At 35.4% G+C, this 27356-nt stretch overlaps 1 protein-coding gene across 1 annotated transcript; it reads right to left on the reverse strand.

Moving 5' to 3' along the window:
* Positions 1–1151: 1151 nt before the first annotated feature.
* Positions 1152–26905, reverse strand: LOC134470346 (uncharacterized). Its single transcript, XM_063243144.1, has 4 exons — positions 26817–26905; positions 26382–26728; positions 25448–25641; positions 1152–2824 (listed from the first exon to the last, which is right to left on the reverse strand). Exons 1-4 carry the CDS (start codon positions 26903–26905, stop codon positions 2684–2686), a joined length of 771 nt encoding a protein of 256 aa, XP_063099214.1. The 3' UTR covers positions 1152–2683.
* Between the last annotated feature and the right edge of the window lie 451 nt (positions 26906–27356).

A 27356-nucleotide genomic window follows, 5' to 3' on the forward strand; every position in this document is an offset into this window, starting at 1 on the left:
ATATGTATATAAGTATAAATTCTATATAGCCCAATTAAAAGCATTGATTTTACTTTGTGCTATGACTTTTGCCTTTGTTATTAAAAGTTTGGTGATTGTTATTCAAGAATTTTTACTTTTAACTGCTATTCATAAGAAGATTTTGACATTGGGAAACTTTTTAGGAAATTCAGTAATTATAAGACTTTGGCCATAATATATTAGGAAATTCAGTAATTATAAGACTTTGGCCATAATATTTCCAAAACTATATATGTGGGTCAAAAATACAATTTAATTTATAAATTTCAATTCTTATACTCTAAATAGTAACCAAAGTGTACATAGTAACCATAGGTAAAGTTCACATTACACTTCAAAGAAAACCCCTAATTAAACTATCAGTTGGGCCATACTTACTTTGAATACCCTGGAGAATTCTTCCTTATCCCCTCTACCTTCTGGTGGAGTCTGACATCCCTTGGTCCTTGGCAATATACTATATCTCCAGTCTTTGCAAGACATTCTTTTAGTATCCTTGTATCCCATATTCCTACCTTTTCCTTTAAAGACATGTATATTTGGATCGAGGGCACACTTTAAATTCAGGGTGATCTTATTCTGAGATTCTTATTTATGTCTCCAAACACTGTCTTTTTTTCCAAACTGAGATCATATTCACAGGTTCCTTGGATGGAGAGGATATACCTCTCTGGGAGTCACTATTAAAGATGCTACTCATACCAGCTTTTCTGAAAGTAACTACTATGCAGAGTTCCTGAGATATTTTCAAGAAAAATATTTAATTGATTAAAGAAATAGCTTCCTAAAGATTTGCTTCACGTTCTGTCTTCTCATATTCTGTCCCCTCCTCTGTCTCTTTCTCTTCATCCTTTCTCTTACCATTTCTCATTTCTCCAAACACACACACACACACACACACACACACACACACACACACACACAATTCCAGTGTATTATTTTATATAGTATATTATGTTATTATTGTATCATTTTAATTCCATTTATTTAGCTGTATGTCACATATATCAGTAACTTTTTAAAAATAACTTTACTAATATCTCTGGAAATATAATTTACGTGTGCAGCTACAAAACTGGAATAGCAAGAAAATCTTATGCCAAGCTAGAATGATGACAAAAGTTCTGAAATTTGAGTAACATCTAATTTTTAATTAGTTATTTCTTTTTATGTTTACAATAAAATTTAAAGTATAAGCATAGGCATTTATAGCTCCTATTGATATGAGAAGACATTGCAATTAACAAGATTGCAGTTTTAGTAAGATCAAATGGCAGGTAGGACACAGGTAAGCAGGAGGACCATGCATGTGACTTCATACTCTAATTTCATCAGTTGCAAACGTACTTTGAAGATCACTTCATACACCAAATCGTTCCCAACTTACAAGTCATCCTATAGTCATCCTGGTTTGATCTCTGTTGGGTCAACCCATTACTACTTTATAGATCACCTTTTCTTTGAAAAATGACTTCATCCTATCGTACATCCTCAGATGTACATCCTCTGCCTGCCATTTGGAATAGATGCATTCTCTAAGTTTAAAATGTGTTTTATAAAATTGATGGCTTTCCAAACATAAGTGTTCCTATAAGATACTTTATGCTTGATACTAAGACAAGATGTGATTCCAATAGATAGGAGAATTTCCAACCAATGAAAAGAAGAAATATTAGGGAAGGACAGTTTCTTTTTTTAACATAGCAAACAACAATATCATTGATACACATTTCTATAGTAACTTTTTTCTTTAAAATTATTTTCTTAATAAAAAGTTTTTGGTATGTAATGCAAATGTTTCTTCACAGGTCTTGGCAAATGTCATTTAGATAGAACAAATATCACTTTATTTCATATTTTGAAGGACATTTAGTGACATGGATACAGCAAGCTATTTTTAACTGTTCACTATTAAAATTTTAACTAAAAGAGTATAGTTCAAATTTAAAATAAGACCTATAGCTACTTACAAGACTACACGCTTTGAAAAGTTTAGAAGATCGGATGATTTTTATTTTAGACACTAAGCTATTAAAATAATAGTAGCATATGTGATTTGGGTAGAGAGTGCACACAAGAGAGATAGAGACAGAAAGACAGAGACAAATAAATTTCTTCTTTACTATAAATAATACTTCAAGATATATGTCAGTCATTTCAATTTTCTAGAAATATTATGATATATTGCACATTACATTTAACCTCAGCCTTTCAGATATAATTCATCAAATGATGACAAAGTCTCAGTTTTGTTTTGTTTTGTTTTGTTTTGTGAAACAGAGTATATAGCCCAGAACTTGTTACATAGTCCAGTGGTGTCACTGTGGCTTATTTCAATTATCTTGCCTCAGCCTCCTCAGTGCTGGTGTTAGAGGAATGTACCATTATGCCCATCTCAGTCTCACATGTGAAATAAAAATATTATTACTATATCAGAAAACTACTCAATTTTTTTCCTAAATGGCTCCTTTACTTCATTTTATCAAGATATTTTACTGAGATTGATATTATTGAAAGATAGTTACACACCAAATAAAATTATCAGAATAATTTTAAATTTAAATACATATTAAGTTACTGTGATCATTAATCATGATATATGGACTTGAATGGATTATCAGCTCCACATAAAAATGTAAACATTATGTGCTGCAACTATGTACTAATAAAAATATAAAAATAAACATCTAGGGATTTGTAAAACAGTTTTTGTAGTGTCCGTGGATGTTTGATGTAAAGGACAGCAAGCTGGGGGGAGCAGATCCACCTTGGATGTGATTGGCATCAACCAATAGGATTGTAGCTTGAAGAGAATAAAAAGGGAAAGAAAAAGGAATTGGTCCCATTTTGGAAAACATACTGACTTTGTCTTAACTTTGGATATGATCTGTAGTGTCTTCACCTCTCAATGTAAATTCACACCTGTGACTCTAGACTGAACTTCCAGGGCTCTAGGTTTGGGATGGTGCTGTGTTATTAATATTTCTTTTTCTGGCACTTTCATCCTCTTGGACTTCAGAGATATTGGACCTTCCAGCTCTCCATGGTACAGATGGTTATTGTGAATTTTCTGCTTCTGATCTTTCAAGCCTACTTGATAAATCTCTATTCTGTTCCTCTAGAGAACTTTAACTAATACACTTAAATATTATTATTCTAAAGAAATGTAACAAAATAGGATTTGGTAAATTAATTTAGTAAATTGAATCAAATCAAGGTATACACATGCGAAGGTTGTCAGAATGTCACATTCTTAATTATTCAGAAATTAGTTATTAATCTTCAGCTAAAGTAAATTGAATTGCAAAATGTAAAGAATACTTTCCTTGACCAAATAATTGTATTGATGTTTTATACAGTCCATTCAAAAATAAACTTCCTAACCTTGGCACGTATGAAAGCAAGTGCATATATAAGTTATATAGCAATGATTCAGTTAATAAGGTAGAGACTGTAAAATCTGAAAATAATGCTGTGTTTATTCAATAGATATTGGCATGAAATAGCACACTACACTAAAATATAATGTACTCCTTTAAAGTCACAGTTCAGAGTTCGATGCCTCGGTCCTTCTCTGAGTTTTCCTTAAAGTTTAACTAACTTCTGCCACTTTGTGGTGAAACCACACGTATCTACTTTAAGTGGATGTTCTCAGTTTTGTTCTTAGAGTCCTAAGGTCCTTAAGATGATACGAAAATGCAACCTGAACTTTTTAAGCTTTTATAAGTATAGTTATTTTGTTGAGTTACATAACTGTGGGAGACAGGGTATTTAGGGCTTAAACTATAAAAACAGGCTTTTATAGGCATTTTTCTGACCATAATTGGAATTCGCTGTTTTACACAACTTGCTGGTGCTCTAGGAGTGTAACCGAAGCAAACTTTGGTGGAACAATCTCTTCTACATGTTTGTAATTGACATAATGATAACATTTTTTTTCCCATAAGAAGCGGAATGAAGTTGCAGACAGCTTCATAACCTTTTTTTTTTTTCTCAGAAACCTTAAGGAAATAAAGACAACGTACAGAGCATAAGCTATATACTTACATACAGATAAGAAGAAAATTGATGGCACATTTATATATAAAAATAAAGCATGCGTACTGCTGAATTATGCCCCACAATCATTCTTGCTTTGAGAGTGGTGCCAACATACTGTAATCTCAACTACTTAACAGCCTAAATCAGGAGGGTTTCAAGTTCCAGGCCAATCTGGATTGGTTCAAAATTAAACAAATTAAGAGCATTTGATACTCTGCTGTATGGTCCTATCTCTGCTAGTATAAAAAAGAAAGGAAAGGGCTAGGGATTTAGCTTAGTGGCATAGCGAGAAAAAAAATAGCTTTTATACAAACTCAAGACCTGGTGCCTACCAGGCAGGCACTTATGCTGCTGAGCTAAATCTCCAGCCCCCTGATTTATATCTTTGGTAAATTTGTCAGTCATGCTTTGTTGATTTTGGTCAGATCTTATTTGATTCTTCTTTAAACACACTGGCCAGTTTGTCAGTTCCACTCCCATTTTAGGAGCTTACAAAGTTTCTTTGCTTCCATTTTAACCATTTGTGCAGATTAGCTATTTGGTGGGTTTTTTTTTTTTTTTTCCTCTCCAGGAGTCTCCCTTGTGTCACCTTGGAAAAATTGAGAGTCAGTAAGTTTGTGATCTCAGAAATTCATATGGTTACAATCTACTCATGAGTATGGGCATACTGGGAAGTGGAATCTTTGGAGGTTATACGTTAATGTGAAGTTATAAAAGTGGTGCCAAAGAGTGAGAGTGCTGTCCTCGTAGGAAAAGGAGGAGAGATCATAGCTCCTTCCTCCCCCATGTAAAGACACAGAAAGAAAGTTCTGTAAGGCAGGGTGAAGCCTCACCAGAATCAATCAGTATTTTGCCCCCAGAATCCCCAATATAGGGACAGCAAGAAACTGTCTCTTGTTTATATACCTTGCCTAAAAAATATTTGATATGATAGTCCAAACAGATTAAAATACTTCATATAAATTTCAAAGGAAATTGTGGAGAAAAAAATAAAGGGAAAGAGAGTATAGAAAGAACAATATGCCTGCTGGGCTTGTTGGTATAGACCTGTAATCCTAGCACTCAGGAGGCTTTGGCAGGAGAGTGTCTGAGAACTTGAGGCCAGTCAGTGCTACAAAGTGAGTTCAAGGACAGCCTGAACTGCATAGTGGGATCCTGTCTCATATAAACAATCCAACAAAAATCAAAAACAAACTGCATTCTTTTTATACTTAAAATTGAAGAATAAAAATCAAACTAATTTATATTAATCTTTGAGAAGAAAGGATAGGCAGCCAGACATATCCAGTTCTTTCATCTTGCTTAGAGGCATTAACTTTTAAATATGATCCAACCTGGAAAGAGAAGTGAATCTGCAAAGATGGTAACAGATGAAACACAGTATGTTTTGGGAGAATTTAAATGAGGGAAAAATATTGTGACATAAATAGTGCACCTGAAAAACAAAGTCTAACATGACTTTTATAAAGCAGGTGTTAAAGACTTGTGTGGTATAGAATGACAACTGGAAATTTTATGGTAAAGTTGGTGTACATTATCATTTAAGGTAAGTAAAATGCAATCATTAATAATTTTATTTTACACACAGGTATGATCACAATGTAACAGCTTGGTCAGAAGCATGGATGTGCTATTTAACTAGTTAGTTTTCATGACTAAAATTTTCTCTATAAGAAATATTTCAGCCCTTCCCAAATTATCCTTTCCAGATTACTACAAATTCTTTTTCTTAGGGACAACACAATGGCACTGTCAGATATTTTATCATGGCCACTTATTCCTGTTTCCACTGTAGGTTTTCTATATTTTTAACTCTGGCTTGAGAGAGTTATTCCACAAAAAAAAAAGTCTTCAGACTCACTTTCCTTTTAGTTTACAACCTAAGAATTCAAATTCTCAGGAGGGATATGTGGTTCAAGCTAGAGACTTGCCTTGAGGATATTTTTTCTCCATTAAAGTAAGAAAAATTATAATATATATAAAACTTCTTTCATGGTTTCTGCTTTAGGCCTGAGGTTCTTTTTGATCCTGGGAAGAATATATGATAATTTTCATAGTTGCTTCAAATTTTGACACTCCCATTTTACACATAAAGGAACTGAATTGAAAATGAATAAATTATTTAAATATACACTGGTTTTTAATTATAAATGTTTTGTTGAAAGTTACATAAAAAGTCACTAAATTTATTCTTATCATTGAGATAAAAGAGTATCTGTCAGAGGTTGAAGATTATATAAAGTTTCCAAGATAATTATGTTCAAAACATTTGCCATGTATTGAAAAAGTTTAATATACTTAATTAATGAATATGTTTAATATGCTTAATTAATGTTTAATTCACATTAGTGAATTATTTATATGAAGTATTTTTTTCTTTTGAGAATCAATATTTTACAATCACTCCATATCAAGTGAGTATTCTTCCAAACCACAGCTAATAAAATTATATTTCTCAATTACATAAAAGGTTCAAAGTCTATATCTTAATTTGCTTATCTTGCTTTAGTATTTTACATTTAAATACCGTAATATTTTCCTCAAAATACCATGTTTCTTTCATGAACCCTGTATATCATAGGCAAAAACTTTTGTTTGCAGAAATTTGGATGAATAATTATGATCTGATTAAAATGTAAAGTCTTCAGAGATTCTGTTAATCACACTCCTGTTGATTTTCTGTTTGTGCAAGTGAGTGAAATGTCTTTCATCATCCTATAACTGGGTAGCAATTCATTTTCACTGTGTGTAAAATGTACAAATTTAGAAGACAGGTCACATTTAGTGCCACATCATGGTCACCAAAATAATTACTTGGCAGTTTCCCTTTAGGATTCTTCTGTATAAAATTGCATAGATTCCCCGAGCCCAGCCATCGGCATGCAGAGGAGGAGTTGGGCGGATCCAGAGTGCCTGCAGAAGCCCCTTGCTTTGTCTGGAGGACTGAATACTTCTGCAAGCAGGGAGGGATCGCAGGTTCCTAAGGCACCTCGGCCTGTGGTGGGTGCCCAGCACAGTCTACCCAAATCTCAGACTGTTCCGGACCCCCCAGGCTTCTGGGTGCAGTGAAGTGGAGCAGTGGGTTAGAGGCCACTACAGACGCCTCCCTATCCCGGCTACACCTGGAGGTCTGCGGAGCTCACGACGGGTGGGCGGGCCTACACTATCCCCCCCCCTCCCCTCCCCCCCCCCCAGCCCAGCTGTGCCTAGCCATCGGCGTGCAGAGAAGGAGCTGGGCAGATCCCGAGTGCCTGCAGAAGCCCCTTCCTTTGTCTGGAGGACTGTGGATATCTCTGCAAGCAGGGAGGGATCACAGGCTCCTGACGCACTGCGGCCTGTGGTGAGTACCCTAACCCGGCTGCGATTGAAGAGCTGTGGATCTCCCAAGGGGCAGGTGGGTGCACAGTGTCCCTGAGGCCTAGCTTGCCTGGAACTGCAGAGTTCTGAACAAGCAGAGGAGGGCCATTGGTTCTGCAGGCCCAATGGCTTGGGGTAGAGTGGTGCCAGAGTCTCAGTAGCTGCAAACATAGAAGGGGATTTTCAACAGATCCTGAGGAAGCTTTCAAATAACACTTGAAACACAGAAATATAGGAAAATAACAAAACGAAAGACCAAATTACAACCTCAAACCTCCAGCCCATCTCAGGAAACCCTAGGAGGAATGTATTTAGAAGAAAATATATCCCATCCTCCTCATATATCAGATACAATAGCTACTGAAGTTGACAAGCAACTCCAGGAAGCCTTAAAAAAATTCAAACTCGAAATAATATCCCAGATAAAAGAAGAAATGATAAAAGAAATGAAAGAGATTCTAAATATATCTAAAGAAAACACAGATAAAAAATTGGAAGAACTAAACAAAAAGATAGAATCCCTAGACGAGCAATATAAGAAACAAACAGAATACATAATGCAGATGCACAGAGATATACAGGAAATAAAAAACTCCACTGAAAGTTGTAAAAACCGCCTTAATGAAAGTGAAGATAGAATTTCAGACCTTGAAGACAGGATCGCAGCTAGTGAACAGGAAAGGAAAGATCTTTTAAAAATAACAAGGAATCAGGAAACAACAATGCAACAACTGCAAGACGATGCAAAGAAGAATAACATAAGAATGATAGGGATTAATGAAAAAGGAGACAACATAAAGGATATCAAGAGGATATTTAGAGAAGTAATAGCTGAAAACTTCCCAAGCATGAGATCAGAAACTGACATCAGGATCAGTGAAGCATATAGAAATCCAAATAGTCATAACCAAAATAAAACTACACCCAGACATACAATAATCACCATCTCAGAAATCCAACACAAGAACAGATTATTAAAAGCTGTCAGAGAGAAAAGACAGATCACTTATAAAGGAAAACCTATCAGAATCACAGCAGACTTCTCATCACAAACAATAAAGTAAAAAGAGCATGGAGTGAAGTATTCCAGATCCTAAAGCAAAATGATTTCCAACCTAGACTGATATATCCTGCAAAACTATCATTTAAAATAGATGGTGAAATACAATACTTCCATGACAAAGAACAGCTGAAGAACTTCATGAACACCAAACCAACCCTGCAAAAAATATTGAAAGATACTTTAGATACACAAAGGAAAAAACCACTAAGCAAAGCAAATAATTAAACAGAACAGAAAGATAAAGATGCAACAGCAGAGAGATAAGATTCCTACAATTAACCAACATTTAAAAGTAATGACCATTAACGTAAATGGTCTCAATGCACCAACCAAAAGAAACACACTAGCAGAATGGATCAAGAAACAAAATCCAACCATATGCTGTTTACAGGAAACCCATGTAACCCAGAAGGATACTGAAAGTCAAAGGATAGAAAACAATTCTTCAAGCAGCAGTAATCCAAAAAAAGGCAAGAGTAGCCATTCTGTTTGCAGACAATGAGAACTTTAAACCAACAATGACCATAAAGGATAAAGAAGGTCACTACATACTCGTAAGGGGAAAACTCCAAGAGGAAGAGATAACTATCTTAAATATATACGCACCAAACTCCAGAGCACCCAGTTATATAAAACAATTATTAACAGAAATGAAAACTCAAATTATCAGTAACACAATTGTAACAGGAGACCTTAATATGCCATTGACACCAAGGGACAGATCAACCAGACAGAAAATGAGCAAAGAAATAACAGAACTGAATCATACCTGTGAACAAATGGGTTTGATAGACATATACAGAATGTTCCACCCAACAACATCAGAATACACATTCTTCTCAGCAGTACATGGATCATTTTCTAAAATAGACCATATATTAGCTCACAGAACATATTTAAACAAGTGCAAAAGAGCTGAAATCATCCCTTGCATGTTATCGGATCATAGCGCTCTGAAATTAGAAATTAATGATAAAAGATACTGCAAAAATCCCACAAACACATGGAAACTGAATAACACACTCTTGAGTAATCAGTGGGTCACAGAAGAAATTAAAGAAGAAATCAAACAATACATAAAAGAAAATGAAAATGCAGATACAACTTACCGGAATCTGTGGGATGCAATGAAAGCCGTTCTGAGAGGAAAATTTACTGCACTGAGTTCCCACATCAGGAAAACAGAACGAATACAAATAAATAACTTGATGCTACACCTCAAACAGCTAGAAAAAGAAGAGCAAGTCAAGCCCAAAGCCAAAAGAAGAGAGGAAATTATAAAAATCAGAGCAGAAATCAATGCAATAGAGACTAAGAAAACAATCCAAAGGATCAACAAATCAAAGAGTTGGTTCTTTGAAAGAATAAATAAAATCGATAAGCCCCTAGCCAACCTTATTAAAAAAAGGGAAGAAAAAGCTCAAATTCATGCAATAAGAAATGAAAAAGGAGAAATCACTACAGACCCAATAGAAATACAGAAGATCATCAACACCTATTTCGAAAACCTCTACTCTCAAAAGTTTGATAACACAGAAGAAATAGATTCTTAGAAGCATATGAAGTGCCAAAGCTAGATCAAGAGGATGTAAAACTGTTGAATAACCCAATCTCTGTTACTGAAATTGAAAATGTAATTAAGTCCTTACCCACCAAGAAGAGCCCCGGCCCAGATGGATTCACTGCAGAATTCTACAAGAAATACAAAGAAGACCTAATGCCGACACTCCTCAAACTATTCAATGAAATTGAAAGGGAAGCAATCCTTCCTAAGTCATTCCTGGAAGCAAGTATCACTCTAGTACCAAAACCTGAGAAAGACCCAACTATAAAAGAGAACTATAGACCGATCTCCCTAATGAACACAGATGCAAAAATCCTCAATAAAATATTGGCAAATAGGATCCAGCAAATCACCAAGAAGATTATACACCATGACCAAGTGGGATTCATCCCAGGAATGCAAGGATGGTTCAACATACGCAAATCAATAAATGTAATCCACCATATCAATAAAGCCAAAAATAAGAATCACATGATCATTTCTATAGATGCAGAAAAAGCCTTCGATAAGGTCCAACACTTATTCATGATAAGAACTTTACAGAAAATTGGAATAAATGGTCTTTACCTCAATATAATAAAGGCCATTTATGACAAACCAACAGCCAGCATCATACTAAATGGCCAAAAATTGAAAGCCTTTACTTTAAAATTGGGCACAAGACAAGGATGTCCTTTATCACCACTCCTATTTAATATAGTACTGGAAGTACTAGCCAGAGCAATTAGGCAAGAAAGAGAAATAAAAGGGGTAAAGATAGGAAAAGAAGAAGTTAAATTATCATTGTTTGCAGATGACATGATACTCTACATAGAAAACCCCCTAAATTCCATTGAGATACTCTTAGATACAATAAATAAATTCAGTAATGTGGCTGGATACAAAATCAATACTCAGAAATCAATAGCATTCCTATACACGAACAACAAAATTACAGAGAGGGAAATAAGAGAAACTGGACTATTCACATTAGCAAGCAAAAAAATGAAATATTTAGGAATTACCCTTACGAAAGAAGTGAAAGACTTATACAGTGAAAATTATAATACACTGAAAAAGGAAATTGAAGATGATCTCAGAAAATGGAAAGACATCCCTTGCTCATGGATAGGAAAAACAAACATTGTGAAGATGGCCATTCTCCCAAAACTCTTATACAGATTCAATGCAATCCCAATAGAAATACCATCAACATACCTTATAGATCTAGAGAAATCACTCCTAAATTTCATCTGGAACCAGAAGAGACCTAGAATCGCAAAGACAATTCTAAACAGCAAAGACAAAGCAGGAGGCATCACAATCCCTGACTTGAAATTATACTACAAAGCAACAGTAGTAAAATCAACATGGTATTGGAATCAAAACAGAGCTGAAGATCAATGGAATAGATTAGAAGATACAACCACAACTACAAACACACTCAACCACCTTATCTTTGATAAAGGAGCCAAGCAGGTTCACTGGAAGAACAACAGTCTCTTTAATAAATGGTGCTGGAAAAACTGGCTCTCCATTTGCCGAAAACTAAAGCTAGACCCATGTCTATCACCATGTACTAAATTAAAATCTAAATGGGTCAAAGATCTGAATATTAAAACAGAAACACTAAATCTATTGGAAGACAAATTGGGTAGAAACCTTGGAGACATAGGAGTAGGTAGAGAATTCATGAACAGGACTCAAACCGCACAGGAAATACTTCCCAGAATCAATAACTGGGACCACTTCTTATTAAAAAGTTTCTGCATGTCAAAAGAAATCTCCAGCATAGTGAAAAGAAAACCCACAAACTGGAAAAAGATTTTAGTTAACTCTCTCTCAGACAAGGGACTCTTGTCTAAAACATCTAAAGAATTAAAAAAAACTCAGACCTCCAAAATTCAAAGATCCAATCCAAAAATGGGCATCTGAGATGAATACGCAATTCTCAGATGAAGAAATGCAAATGGCAAATAAATACATGAAGAAATGCTCATCATCATTGGTCATTAGAGAAATGCAAATTAAAACCACACTGAGATATCATCTCACTCCTGAAAGAATGGCCAGGATCAAGAAAACCAACAACAACAAATGCTGGAGAGGCTGTGGGGAAAAAGGAACTCTCCTGCACTATTGGTGGGAGTGTAGACTGGTACAGCCTTTGTGGAGGTCTGTCTGGAGGTTTCTCAAAAAGTTGGGATTGGAAATACCATTTATTCCAGCTATTCCACTTCTAGGCATATTTCCAGAAGAACTGAAAGCATCATACCACAGAGTAATATGTGCACCTATGTTTATAGCAGCACAATTTGTAATCGCCAGATCTTGGAAACAACCCAAGTGCCCATCAACTGAGGAATGGATAAAAAAGTTGTGGTATTTCTATACAATGGAGTATTATTCAGCTATAAAGAAGGATCACATTGAGATATTTATCAATAAATGGGCACAGCTTGAGACCATACTCATAAGTGAAATAAATCAATCTCGCATGTATGAATACCGAATAGTTTCCCTAATGTAAGTAATGATTCAAATATATAAAAATATGTGGTAATCATGATTCCCCATTATGTGGCCTTGAAGCCTTATAAAATTTTCACTTATTAATTAGAAAGGCTTTATTCTGGGCTTCTTGATATGGAAATATTTGAAGCTATAGTATATGAAGTTTTATCCAAATATTTCAAGGAAAAAGACAGACACTATGGTAACTACTATTCTTTAAAAAAATTATTTAGTTATTTCTTATGTTTATTTTAATTAAGGTAAAAATTAAAAAAATTAGGATATATAATAGTAACTCTTTTCGATTTCCTATTAACTTGTTTTGAAGTCCTGTAATACTCCCACGATCTTGTTTTGACTGATTAGACTCTGTTCCATTCTGTGCGATGGTAGCAAGTCTGAGGGTATAGGCAACTAATTTGAAGGCAATAAGATTCACAAAGATGCCCATTCTGGTTTGACTATTGTCTCCTTTGGAAGTCCTGTAATGTTTACAATGCCTAAGTTTTATTGGTCTTGTTCTCTACTGTTTTGTCCAACTTTATAATATCTGATGAGATAGACAATTCTTTTTAAGGAAACAAGAGACAACGTTGATAACCATTGTTAATAACCTTGTAGTCTGTTCTACATCATGTGCTATGACTATCCTTGGTTTTGACTGACAGCTTTGTTTTGCCATATTTGACTCTATTCTCTCCCCCCCCCCAAAAAAAGTAATAAGAACTAAGGAGTAATAAAATCCAAAATGTGTAAATTTTGTTGTAAAAAAGAGAGGGAGGGAAAAAAAAGAGCTCTAACGGATATAACAGCAAGTGTGTTTAGAGGTGTTAAATAGCTGACTATATTAATGTTTTTGGATCATTGAACACAGCTGTTTTCAGTCTCTCTGTTTGAATGTATCTACAAATAATAGTTTCAACTATGCAGCAAGTTACAGTAAACAGTCACAACCAAATGTATCTGACATACATAGAAGTAAACACTTACATCATTCTTGAAAACTGGGTATTTTTATAACCTTTTGCTATTGTTATCTTTGCATTACCATTACACAAAGGAGACTGGAGGTGAATCATTAGGACAGATTGCCCTGTTTCCTATAGAATGATATGAGCAAATTAAACTTCTGAGAGCTAAGTTCCTCTGAATTGTGTCAATAATCAAAGAGACATTTCTTAAATTCAAAATGTACTGATTTTTTACAGAACACTGATTGGAATGCTTTAGTCACTCACTAATTCCTTCCTCCCAGATGTTTTTCTGGAAAAACTCTAATTCTTATGCACCAAATAACAAATTTCAAAACTCTGAAAAACTATAGAATCACAGGGTACCATGGAATCACAGGGTACTATGTTAGTGTGTACATTTACATATTAAAATAAAGTGAAATGCAGAAAGTTATTCCTTAAAATGTATGTAGTTTTATCTTTGATGCAACAACATACTTTTCATTGATTTCTATTTCATCATATTATAAAATGCATTTAAATATTTTTGAATGGTGCACGTAATTAAACCTAGGACCTTGTACATGCTAGAAAAGTGCTCTAAAGTTGGTCTGTAAATCCATCCCTCAGATATATTTGTTCAAATTTTATTATAAATATTAATCTACTAGATTTCTTTGCATTTGACACTATAATTACCTCATACGCTACATTTTTACCTACACCTTTTGCTATGATGGCCTCATAATTTTCTGGAACAAACATCACTGTTGTTAAATTTATTAAATGGATATCATTGAAGAGGAAGAAATGAATATTAGGCTTACAGGAATATATAAGTCATTGACTAATGAAAAATATATGCCAAAAGAGAAAAAAGTTACTATAATCCAAAACAATGTAACTTGATTTAGTAAATTGTCTTATACATTTATGATTTTTAGCCTACTACTTTGTTTTTTTATCCATATGTATGATAAGTAACTTTATAAAGACTCATGCTCTAAATATATGAATCTAATGCAGACCATAACAAAGGAGCAAGTGGAGAGGAAGGGGAAAAATAATTGAGATGTGTTAAGTAATATATATCAATTCCCACACTGAATGTGATCATTTTGTACTGCAAATATATAATAAAACTTTTTAAAGAAGAAAATAATTTTGATAATGATGTGACTTTCACTTTGAACTTAACTTTGTAAACTAGAACAATACTTTACAGTAGCATATATGTTAAAATTGTATGTTTTGTACTAGTACAAAAATACATGTACAGCAGAGCAATATATTTCCTTTTCTTTACAGGAGCTTATACAGTCACCAGTGATTGGAATGGTAAAAGCAGTCAATTACAGATCAAGTGCCATCAGTCAAAAATTCACTTGATTTTTCAGATGTTTTGTTCTCAGAATACTAAATGTATATCATGTTAAAAAAACATGATAGTGTTATCTAAATATTGTATTATTGTACCAAAGGAAAACACACACAAAATCCAAGATTTTTTACCTAGTACTCTGAAATCCTTTCATAGTAGCTGTTCTGTGAGTTAAAAGAGATAAAATTTGAACAACTGTATTTATAAATGAGAGCAAACATTTTTTGGTTAGCATAAGTCAAGGTAAAATGCTGTTTACTTAAACTATCTTTATCATTTCTTTTTTGAACAATGAACTAACTCTTAAGTATGCAATGTCCTAAAAGTAACTATTTTCTAAAATAAGTTAATCTTGCTGAAAATAAAGAACAAGATTAAAATATTCTTTTGGTTAGAAGCAGATATCATTTGCAATGAAGTACTGCTTTATAACTAATAATTTTGGATGAATTATTTGTCTACACACATCTTCAGAATTTCAGAATCCAAAGAGTATATGAAATAACATTAAATATCTTTCCATTTTGGTAGATTAAGCTGATTTAACTAAGCCAACTCCAACTATATCTATTTACTTATTTCTTATATAATTGTATTATGCACCGTGATTAAAGCTAGAGATTTAGGTGCTACTAAATGTCCTCAAATAATTTATTACCTAACAGTGGAGACAAATTTATAAGCAAATAATCATTGAATCAAATTAGTACTACAGAGAAGTGTGAATTTTATGAATCTTCCCTATTGTCTGCAAAGAGAAGGCAAAATATCATTGTAAAAGATCCGATTATGAAGCAAGCAAATGTTAAGGCCTGTGTGTCCTTGAATATTTTAATTCCTTTTTTTGTAAGCTGTGTTCAGATAGAAGATTTTATAATTTACACAATTACATGTCAGTAGTTGAAAAAAGGAGTCTAAAGTTCGGAGGGAATGTGTGAAACATAGGCTTTGATGGGAAAGAGAACAGTAACAGGAGCCCGTGCTCACTACTTGTTAGTTTTGTGAGTTTACATGTCGTTGACTTAGTTGATGCTCAATTTTCAAAATAAGAAAAATTAAATGAAATAAAATGAAAAAATTGTGATGCCAATGTGAGACTAAAACACATTTAAGAATTCTCACATTGAAGAAAGGAGAATTACTTCTAGCATCTTGGATCTGGCTGCAGTAGGAAGAATGTCACATCAGGGCCATAACTCGAATGTGGGGTACAATCTGCTCTTGGCAGCCCTTAGCACCTACGTATAAAGCCTGACTACATGAGTATTTAGGTTAAACTGTCCATTCCCAGAGCAGCTGAGGACACCTGGAGATGCACTGGGGCACAGTTCACGTTTCTGCCATTGCACCCATCTACTCTCAGATTAGAAGGTAATAATGCCTCTTAAATCCTACAGATGAGACCAGGTCCCTGCTGAATACCAGCTAGTCAGCCTCAGCTGGAGCAAAAGATTTGCTCAGCCCATACACTTGTACCAACAGAACAAAATTCATTTTAACTGATATGTTCCTGTGCATTGGGGGATTATTGTCACACGATTAGATAATTGGAAAAAATGAAAAACAAAAGCACTTAGGGTTTTGTTAGAGATGAGAAAATCATGTGGAAAACTTCCCACCATGTTAGAATCTCTAGAAAACTGACTTTTGAGTTGAAGGCTGACACTGTGGCCATTAATTCTATGGAGCTCTGATTTTACTGGTGCATATGCAAATGCATACCAGGAAAAAGATGAGAAAAGGAAAGGGAAAGGAACCAAAGCAAGGGGAGGGCATGGGAGTGGAAACAGAGGATATAAACAAGGCAAGGAGATCTGATGTCATCAAAGCAGAGAAGGAACACAATTACATAGGCAGAGCTGCATGTATTTCCCAGTACTATTAAAGAGCTTTGGCTGTGAATGTACAGTAAATAGGAATCAATGCTGGACACAGAGTGCGATCTACACTCAAGTGTAGATGAAAAAAGGAAAACAAAGATAAATTGGTGTATGCAAGAACAAATTTGTTTCTTTGGTGATAATATTAAATTGGTTGACCTTGTTGACAAAATTTGAAATGATGGAGTAGTTTAATGTGTATTTTCAACATTTTTTGGGACCTGTCACCCATGGCTTTGGCTCAATTTTAACTCTATTTGTTCCTATAGCCACATCCTAGTGACTTTTCTCATGCTTGAGACAAAATATCCAACATCCAAAGTTAGAGGAGGAAAGATTTACTTAGCCTATAGTTTGCAGAAGTTTCAGTTCATAGTTGACTGGCTTTGAAACAGGGTGGTGTTGGCACAGGGGCATCACAGAGAGAAACAGACTAGGGCAAAACAAGAGCAGGCAGTAAGCTGCAAGCAACCAACAAGCGATGGCTATAGCCCACTTTCTTATATTTTATCTAGGCTATCAGCCCTTAGCCTACTTACCCTTAGAGAGGGTAGCACTCACTCCAGGTTGGGACACCCTTAATCCCACCCAGAAGTATGATGAACCAATCAGCGGTCCAATTCAGTAACCATATAATCGTAATCCCAGCATTATACACTTTAGACACAGCCACCTCCAAAATTCCCCATTGGCATGAGAATTTGGGGAAACATCTAGAAACAAGCTATAATGTCATGTGCTCCAGACTGAACTTCCTAAATCTTACCTTTGCTACACCAGTAAATATCTCCCACTTGCTTCCCTAGAGACTCTGCAATGTGGACCATGACAGAAACTGATTAGTTATTCTACAACATGTGTAAACCTCAGTAGGGAATTAAAACCTGTTGCATGGATACTAAGCACTGTAGTAAGAATGCTATTGATTTGTTATCTAGTTGTGAATTCTGAAAATAACATCCTTCCATATAAATACTGAAAATTTCCATCCCGTTAAGATTTGTGAAGCTAGATTTTAGGAGCTACTATTTTGCATAGCAAGAAAGGGCACTGGCTTCACCACAGTTGCCTTCCACAAGGCTTTCTTATGTACCACTATTTGAAATTAAATATGTGTCCATTTTCTCTGTCATTTAACTGTATCAGTATTCGTGAACATGCAATTAGCTAATGGAAAATCTTCACTGTAGTTATTTATCACTCCTGGTTTGCTTAACACAGAGTGATTATAAACTGCTTCTCTATACTCTACTGTGTTTCTTACATTTTATAAACACTACTTATAAATTCTATATGTTGACCTCTTATCAGAAACATGACTTACAAATGTTTTCTCACCCTGTAGACTTCATTCCCATCCTGTATCCTTTGATGTACAGAATTTATTAATTCTGACATGCATGCAGTCTATTTCCTTTAAAGGAAGATACCTATGATACACTGAGTACACACATATACATATAAATACACATGTATATAATTCTAGTTTAGTATACAGTGACTTAAAATATGTGAGTCTGCTTTTCTCAGGCACTTCTCAAAATGTTTTTAATGTTTTTTAATAAATTATCGAATCCTAGGACTAGAGTCATAAAAGCTACAGACATATGTGTACAGACTTTCAAAGAGTGAATTCCAGGGAACTTGTCCAAAGTTTTCTCTTTTTTTAATGTGTTTTTGAAACAGGGTCTTGCTATGTATGTTCAGGCTGGCTCTGTACTCACTATGTAACCCAAGTTGGTCTCAAATTCCCAATCCTTCTGCCTTGGCCTCCCCAGTGCTGGAATTATAGGAGTGTGCCACCATGTCTGACTTCAAAGTCCTTTCTTATACAAGCTGGCAGCTTCCCTACCCCTTCCTTAAATCTGAGAAATTATTCCCAGTTAATATGAAAATATGCCCAGCAGCGATAATTCTTAAACAATAAATAATAATCAACAATAATAATAACAACAATAAACAACAATAAAATTGGAAAATCACTGCACTCCTAAACATATAAAACTATTCTGTTTTAGAAGAGTAGAAAGAGATAGTATGAAGAAAAGGGTTAACAGTCTCTAATAGGTTCTTTCCCAAAGAGTAGAATTTTGGCATTTAGTTCACCGTGATATTCAATATGGGTGTATGGTAGAGTTTTGTACATTTTTATGGCCACTTCACTAAAATATATTTAAGATAGAACTGTATATAAACAATTCAAAATAGGTTTCTTTTTTGCGAGCACTGGAATAATGAGTGACTATAAACTGCTTGTCTATACTGTACTGTGTTTCTCACATTTTGTTAGGCTAAGATTGTAATGCTGTGTATATCTGATGCATTTTTCTCACCATGGTGACAAAATATCTGACACTCACAAAATAAAGGAAGGGAGGCTTATGCATAGGTCATGGTTGCAGCCCATGGTTGGCCCCCTTCAAGAAAAAAACCCAAGGGCCTGAGGGCAGAGGGTGAACTGAGAAAAGCTGCTCTGGTCATGGCACCCAGGAAGCAGAAGGTGAGGGAAGACACAGGGAGACACAGGCTTCCATGTTATGGTCCAAGGCCTGTATCTTCCATCCGAACCTCTCTTCACGGCATATTCAGCTATGAATTTATCTCTACTAATGAGAATAACATTCCCATGACCCAATCACCTCCTCAAATCCCACCTCTGAAAAAAATGAGTTTTATTGGAGTGGGGCATATTCTAGATCTAAATCATGACAGTGAATCAAATTTGGAAAATAAAGATGATCGAAAGATTCATAGTTGTTACATGTGTTAATTTCTTCAATATAACATCTTCACCTTATTTTGTGATTAGCCTCAGAGTTACTCAGACAATAACTTTGTGATAGTTTTTAAACATAAAGACACTGAAATTAAAAAGTCACTATCATTTTGTGCTGTGGCTTGTGTGCCTCTTGATGGTCCCCCAAGGGTCCACTGCGATTGAGCACTTGGTTCCCAGGTTGGGGTGTGAGGGTATGTGCGGAACCCTGAAGAGGGGGCACTCGGTGAGGATTCCCTAGATTATAGGGTGTGTCTCAGAGGCAGTTCTGGCACCCATTGGTTCATGTCATGGAGTAGCTGATAAATGCCTAGCCTAATAGCTGCTAATAGCTGCCATTATTCTTTGTGCTACCTGTTCGAGGTGAAATCCCTTGTTTGCTCTCAGAAGACCTTCTACCGTTGGTCAGCTCTACCAGGTGATGCGATCAGGAAGCCACATTTGCCATGGAAACGTGCTCTTTGGACTTTGAAACTCAAAATCGTGAAGTGAAAAAAAACCAATTCTTTTCTTTTTTTCTTTTTTTGTCTTTTCCTTTTTTATCTGTACCAGGGATCAAACTCACAGCCGCCTGCTTGCAAGGCAGGTGCTTATGCCTCTGAGCTAAATCCCCAGCCCCAAAAACTTTTTTCTTAATAAACAGCCTGTGTCAGGTATTTTACCATAACACAAATCTAATAAAATTTACATTAAAATGCATGTAAAATGGACTTTTAATTAACATTTTACTTTATATTTATATTATGTTATTAAATCTAGGATGTAAACATCTATATGAATCTCTACTGAAACCTTGTGAGTGTGGAGGCAATGAAACTAATGAAAGAAGCTGATTATTTCTCTAAGAGTCTGTTATAAAATTGTTTCTTTTTTTACATTTTCCAGATGTATGAATGTGTGTTCATGCATGAATGTACACAAGCATGTTTTAGTCTATTTTTTAAGATCATAAATATGGAATACATGGTCTTAAGTTTCTTCATTATGATTTTCATGGAACAAACGCTCCAATATTGACTGGTAGACAAAAATTTAATTAAATATTTGGAAAATAAGTGGAATTTTCATAGTCAATATAATTCCTAACATGCCTGTAAACATCATGAATTCAAGGCATGCCTAGGCTTCATAGGGAAACCCTATCTCAAAGAGAAAGATAGAGAGAGGGATGGATGGAGAGAGAAACAGAGAGAGAGACACACAGAGAGAGAATGAATGAATGAATTTCCCAAAAAGAAATTTTTTTTCTGAAATCTAGAAGAAATTCCTTTTGGGGACTGCAGGATAATTAGGGCATCTTAATGAAATGAAAAAAGAATAATTATGTTGCTCATTACCATTGCAGCTTAGAAATGGAGCAGTGTTTTTCTAGCACAATGGAAGAGGAACTGTAAGTATTACTTAGCTATTTCCACATTTGAAACTCTCCCTTCATGCTGGAAGGTTTATCTTAGATAGGACATGCAACTGTCTGTGTGGATGCACAATATAATCACAATGAATACATGCATTTGATCAATCAATAGAGAGTAAGTGGCATTTGCCAGTGATCTTTTATGTTTTTTATCCCTCAGCTGTGTTATTCACTAGCATTCAACTTGTACTGTCAGTATTTTGTATCAATGTCAGAAAGTGGTCATCTTGTCTTTAGTAAATAGAATAATGAGAGTTAAAAGCTGAACAAGACAACAGCTATTGAGACAATTTTAGTCTCCAGAAGACAGACATTTTGTCATAGATTGATAGCTGTTGTACTTTAAAATGAATTATAAAAATCCATTTTCAGAGTATAAGCGTTGTGAATAACAATTAAACAGCTTTACTCTGCCAAGTCCCCAAGTAGTCAGTCACATCTGTGTTCCTTTTGCCCAAAGTACGATGTTGTTGTAAATTAAATACTGGTTTTATCAACTGATGCTTCTACCCAGCATTTTGTTTCCTTAAATGAAAAGCAATTAGAATATATTGCAATATGATGGTTGAGAAAGGAAGCCAGAAGTAGGAAGATGAGGCTGGCATTTCCTCTGCAGCACAGAACCAAGCATGCTTATCATGGCAGCACCTGCGGGAGTGGAAGCATGAAGGTCTACATGACAATACTCTTGACCTCAGTCTTTGAACTTACACCTGAATCAATTCTGCGGCATTGAGTGTACCATGAAGTCTGGAGGAATACCAATGCGAGTGACTAAGTAACATTTCAGGGCTTCTTGCAAATATATTTTAATCATAAAAGCAGCTTAAATGTCCACTGAGGGATAAGTAAAGAAAATATGGCATAGTTACAAAATGATATTAATGAGGTATAAAGAAGAGTAAAATGTCATCTCTAAAAACAAACTGAACCTGGGATAATTATATAAAGTAAAATAAGCAAAACTCAGAAAGTCAAATTTTCAAGTTTTCTTTCATATGTAAAATCTAAAAAATAAAAAATTAGAAAGGAAACACAAGCTTATATGAAAGCATAAAGGAAGCTATTACAGGAAAAAATCAGGGAGGGGATGAAGAGAGGAACAGGGAATCCATAAGGGAGTGAGCTTGCTAAGTGTAGGTTACACACATGAATAAATATGTCAAAACTTCCCACCGTGTATAACTAATAGGACCCAATAAAACAAACATGCAAAGGAGGTAAGAAAAATGTTAAAGACACTATAATGTAAATACTATTTTTTGCCTAAAAATATCCCAGGATCTACATCCCAACACTTCTGATCTCATAAATAAATTCTATAAAGTTGCAGGATACAAAAATAAGTAGCATTTTTTCATATGCTAGCTATTCAAAAAAGAAATCAAGAAAATAATCCAATATAGAATAACTGAAAATATATACTCAAGAATATGTTTACCCAAGGAGCTTGAAGCTCTTTTTACTTGAAAATATAAAACACTGTTAAAAAAAAATTGGTGAATAAACAAAGAAATGGGAAGATGTCCTGCGTTTATGCATTGAAAACTCAATATTGGTAACATGGCCATGTTTACCCATCTGGGACTCTTCAGAGACCCTGCAATCACTATTGAAATTCTAATGATATTCAACGTAGGTCTATAACATATAATTTGAATTGTACATAATTCCATGAAAAATCTGGAATAGCCAAACTGATTATGAGCAAAAAGTATGTGTCTAGAAGCATCACAATGATGCTAGGTATACTTTAAAGCTATTATAATAAAAACTGACTAGCATAAAAACAAGAATACAGGCTAACTGAACAGAATATGGAGCTCAGAAATACATCTATGCTTTTGCAAACAGTTGCTCCTTGCACATTTCCAAGAGCGCATAAAAGAATGGCTACCTCTGATGCCCGGAATAGTAGATACCTACAAAGCAATGAAATTATGTGTTTTCCTTATGCAATAAATAAAAATAAATTTTAAATGAAGTTTTAAAGGTCTGAAAACGTAAAATTTTTAGAAATTTGAGGAAAAAGTTTGTGAATACTATGGAAAGCTGTAGTTATAGGTCACTGTATGATAGGGACCTGTTTAGCTGTATGTCTCCTAGAAAGCATATAATCCGTAGTTTAGACACTCATTGTTAGACTAAAAATTTTAAAGCACCAAAAATAAAACTAAGCAGTTTATTTAGAGTAAACAAAATATGAAGTGGGCGAAAATCATACATGTGATTAGAGTTTAACATCCAAAACTAGAAATACTTCAGCTCAATAACCAACCAAACAAAAATAATGTGAATAAAATGATTAAATGAAGTTATAATATTCTCAATTGACAACATAAAAAAAATCTATCAGTTTTGTGAAAAATGCTCAATGTCATTAATCATCAGAAAAGTACAAATTGAAGACACAAGGAGATACTGATTCACAAATGTCAGCATGACTGTTATCAAGAATACCAAGGATAAGAAGTGTTCGAAAGAGGTGAAGAAGAGTAACATCTTGCACACTGTTATAAGGAATGTAAACTGATATCGAACACATGGTGGAAGTTTCTCAAAAAAATAAAACTAGACCTGCTATATGATCCAATAATTTTATTATTTGGTATGTGACTAGAAATTTAAACTGTTATGTGAAAGTGTGATCTGTATTCTCCTATGGATTACAGAATTCTTCAAAATACTCAAGACATGAAATGCACTTAGATGTTCACTGATAGAAAAATGGATAATGAAAATATTATTTATAAGTGCTGTGTGTGTGGGTGTGCTTGTGTGTGACTGAACACTTTTCAGTCTTACACAAGAAAGTATTCTGTCATTTATAATATATAGAAGAACTTTCACTTGTTAAGTGAAATTAGGCAAAGAAAAATGCTACATGATCTCATAAGGGTAGAATGATATTTAACAAAGGCTGATGCACAGGAAGTGGGGGTTCGTGGTTAATCGAAAAAGGGCTGTTAATGAAAAATCACAAACTTCATTTAGGTAGAATGTTAAGTTCTGTATATTCATTTTAAAAAATGGTGACTATTGATGATTTAACACATACTTAGAAATTGCTGAGAATGGATTTTTAAATACAATAATACCTCAGTATATGAATTCTTCTGTTTGCAAACAATTTGGTTTGCAAACAAAACATTTAGCAAACTTTGTTTCCACACACAAGTTTTACTTCCGTGGTTATACCCATGCAACCACAGTTATTTTCCCCAAAATTGTGAAACAAATAGATTGTAAACCAAGGCACTACTGTATCTCACCACAAGAAATTTGTATTTTTGCCATATTAAATTCCTTTTCTTTTAATCTCGAAATGGGTCTACATCAAAAGCCACTATATTTTGGAAGTATAATTTTTTAACTTTCAATTTTCTGACCGTAAGTTCCCCTCTTCCAATTATAATTAATTTACTTTCCTATCTTGAAATAACTTAGATTTATTTGAAACTATTCATGTATTTTATGGAGTAATTATTAACTATGTACCGTATATCCTCTTTTGATGGTTTATGTATTTATATGGCTTATTCTACATACTATTAATAAATTGCATCAAATTAAATATATTAATGGTATTAAAGCATTGTTTTAGCCTAGGAAAACTGCTCACATTTTTAACACTTCTGTTGTTTTTAATGGCTATCTGATTTCATTTTGGACTAGTAGAATGGAATACTTGAGACGTGGTAGATTAAACTTAACAGACATGTTTCAGCATATGGGTTCACAGGCTGTGAAGGCTACGGTCAAGGTGTAGGCACTTGTCAGCAGCCTTCTGTGGCATCTCCCACAAAGTAGGAACAAAGTGGTTGAAAAGATATAAGAATGGCCCTCAAACACTTTTGTAATGACAGAAATCCCAACCATGAGCATAAATCTCTAGACACAAACACCTAAAGCTTACCATTTAATTTCAGCAAGTCTTAGCAAAAGCTATAAACCATACCACGTAGTTTGTTTCATGTACCACTTAACATTTACATCATATTAAATAAGCTAATATTTTAAAAACTCTAATTCAATGAAATTCACTCAAATTGCATAATTTTGTTGTTTTTGACTAAATATTCATCAATTTTAGCATGATTACATTTATTTTAATGTACTTTCCCTGTGTTAGCATTTAGTCACATATAATGCATTGTAAGTTTAATTTTATTATGTAAGAAGGTGTTCTAAGCCTTACATCTCATTTATAAATTTCATATGCTATTTTGCTTTACCTTTAAAAAACATTTAATATGTATTCCAGAACACTGCTGAAGTAAATCACCTTGAGAACTTTAAATTTTAATTTTAAATATCTAAAAATTTTTAATTTTTTGCTTTTTTAATTTTTATAATTTTGAAGATTTTGTATCTCATAAATTTATGAGATAAAATGATCTTTGATGCTGGCATCTCAACGATTCTTACTGTGATGTTTTATTTCCTTGTTTCTCCACAGAAATATAATGAAGAAATAATAGGCCTCAAGCAATGCACAATTTACCTTACAAATCTGGAAATATTCTGAAGTCAAGGTTTCCTGAATCTCCTCTCTCAGAACTCCAGCTGTCCCTCCTGGATGCAAGGGACCACTACCAGTCCCACCGCTGTTACTGCCACTGCTGCTGCCACTGCCCGGTGAGGAGGCAGTCAAGCCATCCAAATTTTTTCGGAAATTAAACTTCTTCATTTTAAGAACTGTTGAGAAAGTCAAAGGAAAAGAGAAAGGGTTGACTAACTACATAGAATCATACCAGGTAAAATCATTTATTTTTCCATATTCAAGGCAGTAATAGCCAGCCCCATTTTATGAGCATTGGCTGAAAAGTGGAAAAGAAGAAAGGCCTCGTTTTGTCAAATTTTAATTCTAAAATACATATCTTCATAAAATAAAGACCATTCCTAGAGCAACTGTATTCCTTCTTCATACATCAGATTTTCAAGGGCTTTATCCCCAGCTGTAACTACGCTTTGACAGCACTGGGGTCAAAATAAAAGGCAGTGTCGTCCTCGTCATTAGTATTATATCATCATTATTATACAATCAAACCAGAATCAAAAGAACAAGACCCTCCGCGTCTCTCTTCAAGGCCGGATTTCCTTCTAAAGGTTCAGCTAGAATAATTTTTATTTCCAGAAAAACGTTGTTGGGGGGGGGTGCTGCAATTTACTCTGCCACCATCTTCCAGGCGACCCCCCCCCCCAACCCTCTGTCATCTTTAACCCTGCCTTTTTTCTCGGCAAGAAATTTGGGAGGCAAAGACGCCTTTTATTCCACTCCCCATTCCCAACAGTCGGATCCCAAAACATCTGCGGCTGACAGCACCACAGCCGACGGGAGGGACGAGCGGGGACGCCGGCCGCCTCCGCGCTGCCCCGCACCCTCATCCCGGCCCCTCCCGCCCGCGCCTCTAGACCCCCACCCCACCTCCTCCCACCCCAGCCAACCAGCCGCTCGCAGCCCCCGCGGCGTCCGCCCGCCCGCCCCGGCGCTCTCCGCAGCACGACAGCGGCCCTCAGGGGACGCGAGGCGGTGGCGGCTGCGGCGCAAGTCCCGCCTGAGCCGGCCGGGCGCGCGGAGTCAGGCTCCCGCCGTCGCTCCCCGGGGCCGAGCACCCAACGCGCGAGCACACAAACACCCTCAGCAGACGGCCGCGCTCCGGGCCGAGCGCACACACACGCGCGCCCACGGGCCCCTACAGACCCTGCGCGGGCGCCCACACGCATGCCAGCAGGTGTGAGGGAAGCGCGGCTGGACGGCGAGCGCGGCGTCCCGGACGAACGTCTAAGGACCCGGATTTAGGCGCCCGCCTCACCGCCGCTAGCCGCCTGCCAATCCGGGAAGAGAAGGTCGCGGAGGGCGGCGGGCTTACAGGCGTGGGTGCGCCCGCCTAGGGCAGCTCCGCCGGTGTCTCTGGTCTCGGCGCCGGGCGCTCTCCAGTATTAGAAGAGTGACCATCATTTTGTTTATAAATTCTGTATTTTATAAGAATTCAAGCCTCTGGCAATGCCTTTGGAATATCTTTTAAGAAATTATCAATGGTTTATTTTGACCAAATTTCCTAAAGTGAGTTCATTGGAATTGTAATTCCTCCATGATAGATTGTGAATGTCAACTTTCAGTCTCCCAAAATTGCCTCTTAATTGCCTTCTACCTCTTGCAATACATTAGAAATTACATTCCACTTTCTGTTAATATGTATTAAGTGTATGGGACAGTAATAAAATATGCTTCAATATGCATTTTATAAATATAATTTTAATCCACAAATTCTAAAACCTATTTTCTGGGTATGCAAAATGAAAGAATTGTCTTTAAAAGATATTTGATTATTCCTATTTTAAGTACTCATTTGGCTGCTTTTCATTTAATCTTTATTTTCATGTTTCTAAAATTTTATATAGGTTATTTG

Source organism: Cavia porcellus, unplaced genomic scaffold (genome assembly GCF_034190915.1).
Source record: "Cavia porcellus strain 051 isolate PalLab524CR breed Dunkin Hartley unplaced genomic scaffold, mCavPor4.1 scaffold_34, whole genome shotgun sequence".
Taxonomy (NCBI): Eukaryota; Metazoa; Chordata; class Mammalia; order Rodentia; family Caviidae; genus Cavia; species Cavia porcellus.